At 50.3% G+C, this 6465-nt stretch overlaps 1 protein-coding gene across 2 annotated transcripts in view; it reads right to left on the reverse strand.

The window, feature by feature from the left end:
• The window catches only part of Rbm42 (RNA binding motif protein 42), a 9417-nt gene that overhangs the window by 1966 nt on the left and 986 nt on the right, over window positions 1-6465 (reverse strand). Inside the window, exons 3-8 of one of the 2 annotated variants that reach the window (XM_021166608.1) lie at window positions 4994-5078; window positions 4824-4898; window positions 3211-3276; window positions 2959-3134; window positions 2124-2456; window positions 1795-1912 (exon numbers count right to left, since the gene is read on the reverse strand). In XM_021166608.1, coding sequence (XP_021022267.1) covers window positions 1795-1912; window positions 2124-2456; window positions 2959-3134; window positions 3211-3276; window positions 4824-4898; window positions 4994-5078 — 853 coding nt within the window. The remainder of the gene's footprint in view (window positions 1-1794; window positions 1913-2123; window positions 2457-2958; window positions 3135-3210; window positions 3277-4823; window positions 4899-4993; window positions 5079-6465) is intronic. The other variant, XM_021166609.2, reaches the window with a different exon arrangement.

Here is a 6465-nt window from a genome sequence, read left to right on the forward strand (position 1 = left end):
GAGACAGGGTTTCTCTGTGTAGCCTTGGCTGTCCTGGAACTCACTCTGTAGACCAGGCTGGCCTCAAACTCAGAAATCCGCCTGCCTCTGCCTCCCGAGCGCTGGGATTAAAGGCGTGTGCCACCACGCCCGGCTTGGTTTGGTTTTTTTGAGACAGGGTTTCTCTGTAAAGCCCTGGCTGTCCTGGAACTTACTTCATAGACCAGGCTGGTCTCAAACTCAGAAATCCGCCTGCCTCTCTGCCTCCCCTGTGCTGGGATTAAAGGCCTGGACCACCACACCTAACTGCTTCTTTTTTAAAAGAAAAAGTAACTTTTTTTTGAGACAAAGTCTCATGATGTAGCCCCTGGTTGACCTGGAAGTTGCTACTGTAAACTAGGCTGGCCTCAAACTCATAGGCATCTGGCTATGTAGCCCTGACTGGCCTCGAACCCCCAACATCTGCCTGCCTCTCAAGTGTGTCATCATACCTGGCCTAAAGTTTTTATTTCTTAAGTACTGTGTATGTGTCTGTGTGGGGAAGGTGCACATGTGAGCGCTGCTGTTCCTGGGGTCTACAGTCTCAGGTCCCCTGGAGCTGGAGTTACAGGTAGTTCTGAGGAGCTTCATGTAGGAACTAAACTGAGGTAGTAAGCACTCTTTCACTACTGAAGCATTTCTCTACTGTCAGCTTGTTCAATTTTTTTTCTGCACTATTGGGAGATGGAACTCAGGGGCTCACATATGCTAGGCAAGTGCTCCACCACTGAGCTACATGCCCAGGCTCTGTAGGCCAGTGTGATCAGAACAAAGAAAAAGAGCAGAAGCTGGGTCTAAGTAAAGAACACTTGTATGTAGTTCCAGCATTTGGGAGGCTGACATAAGAGGATGATAAGCTCACGACTAGCCTGGCTACATAGAGAGCTTGTAACTACATCAATTATAATTGTTTTCCTAGCTGCTCTAATAGTATCATGAGAGAATGTCTTCCTTAGGTGTGAATTCTGAGGTATTTAAAAACAAAGTAGTAGGCTAGGGATGCTAAGCAGGTGGTACAGCTCACCGTACCCCTGGGTTCAATTTGGCACCGCATAAACTCAAGAGTGGTGGTACATGCCAGACTCACATGCAAAGGCAGAAGGGGCAGAAGTTCAACACCTTACTTGGCTAGATAATGAGTCTGAGGTCCATCTGACCCCATGAGACCCCACCCCACAAAACAACAAAAATAATTTCAATTCTTATTTCAAACAAAGGGATGACTTTGTGAAGGCAGGATTCTATGGATACCTAGCATGCACATGTGTGTGTGTGTGTGTGTGTGTGTGTGTGTGCGCGCGCATACGGGTTGGGGGATACGGGAAACCTAAACACACAGTAATAAAGCAAATACATCGCAATGTTAACTGCGGAATCTAGGCAGCAGTAGGTCATTCACTGTAGCACTGTGCACTTTCAAGTTTTCATATAAAGTTGAAACAAAATCCTTTTGCCCTTCAGCAGGCCTGGTTCCCCACAAGTAAGGGTCTGAAAGCCCTCGTTAACAATCAGCCATGGCGGCTCACACCTGTAATTCCATCCCTCACAAGGCTAAGCCAAAAGGATTGAAAGTTAAGGCCAGCCTGGGATACAGAGAGACATCACCAAAGCCCTAAAGATCAATTATGCCCACCACTTCCCAACATGGTGAGGAGAGTCCTGCCCTCCAGGCACTGCGGAGTCCCCCTGCTTCCTTTTCCATGTTGGTGGCCCTGAAAACTGAGTGCAGCCTGTTCTTGGATGGGTAATATCCAGCCTCTTGCTCTGGCCACTCACCGGCATCCCACTCCAGCAGGCTGGGGTCCTCCCAGCTGCTCCCCGCTGCTGTGCGAATGCAGCGTTTCAGTTTCTCTGGCTTGCCTTTCTTCTTGTCTTCACCCAGTGGCTCTGGGACCTATAGGGGGAAGGAAGGGAAGGGTGTTGGAAGTCTCATGCTCTGCAACGCCTCCAGCCATGGCACCTTCCATTCAAGTACTAGATCCGCTTCCAGACGTGGACTATGAGGGGTTGCCTCCCCTCACCCGGCACCCTCTGTGTGTGGAAACGCATAGGCTTCTGCTCTCTCCTGGCCCTTTCTGTCCCCTCTCTGTACATTCCCTGCTTACCTCTAGGGCCATGAGGCCAGGAGGAGGCTCAGGCCGAGGGGGCCGAGGTCGTGGACGGAGAGACAAGAGCTCAGGAATTCGCAGCGGAGGCAGCAGGCCACGTACCACCTCCAGTGGGAGGGGCAAGGGCTCAGGCTCAGGCAAGGGCATGGCGAGGGCCAGCGGGAGGCTGGGGCCAATGACTGCAGGCCCAGCTGGGGCTCCTCCTGCCCCCACTGCCACTGCTGCGCTAGCTTCCTCCAGCCCAGCCGCTGCGGCCACTACTGCCTCTTCCTTGTCCTTCAGGCCCAAACCAAGGCCTAGGCCTAGCTCTCGAGGAGCTGCTGGCTCTTCCTGTGGGCAAGGAAAGGCTGTTAGGGATGGGTAGCTCACAGACTGGCATTTTACTATCCCCACTGTGTACAGAGCAAGGGTCTGGGAGCCAGGGAACAGTGAGCAAAGAAGTATATAGTAGCTGGATACAGAGAACTGCAGGCAGCAAAGGAGATGCTGAATGCACATAGGTTAAAAAAAGGGCAATCAAAGGAAAACAGAAACACATGGAACTAATCCACAGTGGGTGTTTCTCTTTGGACTCTCTTCCGCACAGGAGAAAGCTGGGCATGGTCCACACGCCTCATCATTTGGGAGGCTGAGAGGCAGGAGGACTACAAGGTCTAGGCCAGCCTGAGCTACATAGTAAGTTATTGGCTCCAAAGAGCAAAGAAAACCAAGTTTTTGGTTTTTTTCCCCCGATACAAAGAAAAAGAATAGGGGTACAAAGATGCAGAAGCAAAGTTGGGGAAAGAAAGACTTCATATAAATCAGGGCTTTAACCATAGCAGTCTCCACTTACCAGGGGAGGTCTCAGAGCAGCCATAGAACCCAGGGGTGGTCCAGGTGCCCGAGCCATTGGTGGCAGCATCATGGGTGGTCCAGGAGGCCCAGGCAGAGGGGGTCCAACCAGGGCCTGGTGTGGAGGCCTCAGGGCCATAGGTCGGGGGCCACCAGCTGCAGAGGAAAGGGCAGAATCTGTCAGGGTGTTAGTGGGGGAGTCCCATGGCTTGGGAGAAATTGCTTGGCAGGGATCATGACCCTGGCCCCTCACCTGCTCTCTGTAGCACGTGGGGGACGAAGGCAGGACGCAGGATAGGGGCCCTCTGAGGGGCCACAGCTGTGGGAGAGAGAGATGGGGGTGTCATGGGGGAAAGGGACACTTGGGACAAGGTGTTTGTGTAGGTATTCTGAGCACCCAGGAGGTCCTGGAGGAGAGACTGAGGAGCCGTTTAGAAGATGAAGCGGTCTCGCCACTGACTCACTCAGCACACTGACTGTGAGGACTTCCTGAGAACCTAAGCCTGCTGGGAACAGTGCTAGGAACCCACCCAGCAGACCACACGGTCCTCTGGGGCTCTTGGTCCAGGACAGGAGGCAATCCATGCACTGCCAGAGAAGGGCAGCCCAGGGAGCTGTCAGAGGCAAGAGCATCCTGACCCAGCCAGTAGAGGGTGCTTGTGGGGAACTGGAGGCCTCCTGGAGAAAGGAACCCATGAGCTAGGACCTCAGGATAATGAAAGCAATCAAGCAAAGGGTGAGCAGAAATATCACCACCATGGAGAGCATTTATAAGGAGAACCTTTCCCTTCCGGTACAGGCGATATTCCATAGGATATGGGTGGGGGTGGGATTGGGGAGCCCCAGGAGAAAGACTGGGAGGCATCAAAACAGCTTTTCTAGCTGAGCCATGATATCCTTCCAAGGGCACGGCAGGCTAAGGAGCTGGGCAGGGTGACCAAGTCAGATGTTCACTAAGTTACTAAAGAATCGATGTTAACATTTGTCATCTTTTAAATCAGATTAAAGAGAAAGATGGGGAGAGAGGGACATGCTAGTAAGTGTAGTGTTCAGGCAGCACACACAGGAGATGTGAGTTTATGCCAGCCTGGGCTGCATAGCAAGGTCTTATTTCTAAAAGCCAAGGGCTTGCATGGATAGAGCTTAGTACACAGCACACTTTCGGCCCTGGGTTCATCCCCAGCACAAGAACAGAACAGCAGAATAGCATTAATATATAAAACACAGCTAACAAAATTTCACATTCAACTGAGAACACATCTCACCACATATTCTCACAAGTAATGTCACAGAACCTAGCAGGATGTGACTGTGTGTAAGTGTGGGCAATGGCGGTGGACAGGAAGGTTGGAGGCTCATAGCTGATTGACATGCAGCAGAAGAGACAAGGCCCCTTGACTTGCTGACATCTCAGCCATGCTTGGAACTCCTGAATGAGCTGGATGGAGCGTATGCCTCTGCATGGAACCGGGTCACTACCAGTCAGCCGCCTGGTGCTGGTCTAGACCGCCCATCTTCTCTCGGTGGAGATTTTGTCACGTTTACTATGTGACAAAAATCAAGAATTCTGCCCTTCACAAAGCTTGCTTGTCAGAGGAAGTGAAAGATGACAAGCATAGTAAGCACTCAAGAGTTTGCTAGAAGGTGCTGCAAGCTGGGGAGAATGCCAAGCTCGGCAAGGACAAGTGCAGGACTAGACTAGATCTGAGAGGATCTAACTGAGTGCCATGACTCGAGACAGTACGGAAGGACACGGTCAGGGATGTACTGAGTGAAGACGGTATCAGCATGGAGATAGGGATCTGCAGCAGGGCGGAGTCAGACAAGTGTACCTGGCCAAAAGTAAGGTCTTGGTCCCCAACCTACCTGCTCGCCTCAGGAACATGGCCTCTCGAGCCTCAGGACTGTCCAGGTGACCACGATCGGCAGGGCCAAAGCCAACTGTGGGGAGGAAGAGGTGAGGATGGTGGGAGGCAACCTTTGGGCACCCCCTTTTACCACCCTGCCTGAAACAGGACCCCTCATTTATCACTTACCTGGGCCCACAAAAGGAGGGCCTCCCACCATGGGAGGAACAACTGTGGCTGCAGCAGCTGCCCGGGCCTCCAGAGTCTGTTGGACCTATTGGGGAGGAGTTGTGGCTCAGAGATGCTGGCTCCCCTGGCAGGTTAATACTTTTACTCTTTATTTTATGGGTCTGGTGACCACTCAGAGTCTGCTACAAGGTCTCTTCACTGGGGCTTCTGGAGCCATACTAAATAAAGCTATTTTTGTTGTTTTTCAAGACAGGGTTTCTCTGTGTAACCCTGGCTGTCCTGTAACTCCATCTGTAGATCAGGCTGACCTCAGACTCACAAAGATCTGCCTCTGCCTTCCAAGTGCTGGGATTAAAGGCATGTGCTACCACCACTTAATAGCTTAAGCTTTTATTATTAATATCTCCCAGGATCAACTTCTCTGACTCAGTTCCCTACAGCACTATCTCCCATCCGAGGACTAACCAGGGCCCTGTGATTTCTGAGAGCAGGTATGTTCAGAGTGAGGCTGCAGACCCCACACTATCTTAACTAATGTTCGACCTGTTCTCCCTGTTGTCTACCTCTACCTTACCTAGATTATTAGCCTCTTCCTCCATCTCCTTGAACTCACCCTTGCCCTCTCTCGTATATTATCCAGACAGCCAAAGCTACTTGCTTAACCTCTAAGTTGGACCATTACCACCCACCTTAGCATTCTCTAGTAGTTCCTCATTTCATCTTAAAGTGGCTCAGAAGACCCTGCTAGATCTAGCTTCCATCACTGTTTTAATCTTCTCCATTTCCCCTTTTGTTCGCTCCTCGCTAGCCACTGACCTCTCTGCTGTTGCATGAACAAGAAGACAACGCTGTCTCAGTCTTGGCATGGACAACCTTTTGCCTGGGATAACATCACTCCAGACATCTGCATGGTCCAGTCGTCTCATCTCTATCTTTGCTTTACTAATACCAAATCAAAAAGGCCTTCCCTGACTGCTAGTAAAACTCTTACCACTTTGTAAGGTCAAAGAAACAACAGGAACTTTTCTGTTTTGTTTTCTCCTATACACCCCTTGCTTAGAACAGTGCCTAGTGCTGAGATCTTTTTTGTTCCCTCTGCAATGCAAGGGATTGAACCTACGGCTTTGACATGCCAGGCATGAGATTTATCACTAAGCTGCATCCCAGCCCACCTAATAACTGTGAACACAATTAACACGTTTTCTCTGCTGGTGCTCCTCTAAATAGTTCACCCCTGTTTCCTTCTTTCCTCGGCTTCTGTCTTACAGCTGACTATTAAGCACCTGGAATATTATCCATGAGTCTTGGGAATGACAACACAGATACACATTTTAATATTTTTTGGGTTTTTTTTTTTGTGGTGGTAGTGGGCTTAGAAAATAGGACTCTGCCAGGCTAAGTGCTCTACCACTGAACTACACCCCAAATCCGTGAATATAAACTTTCAAGAGATTTTTTTTTTTTTTTTTTTT

Source organism: Mus caroli, chromosome 7, assembly GCF_900094665.2.
Source record: "Mus caroli chromosome 7, CAROLI_EIJ_v1.1, whole genome shotgun sequence".
Lineage (NCBI taxonomy): Eukaryota > Metazoa > Chordata > Mammalia > Rodentia > Muridae > Mus > Mus caroli.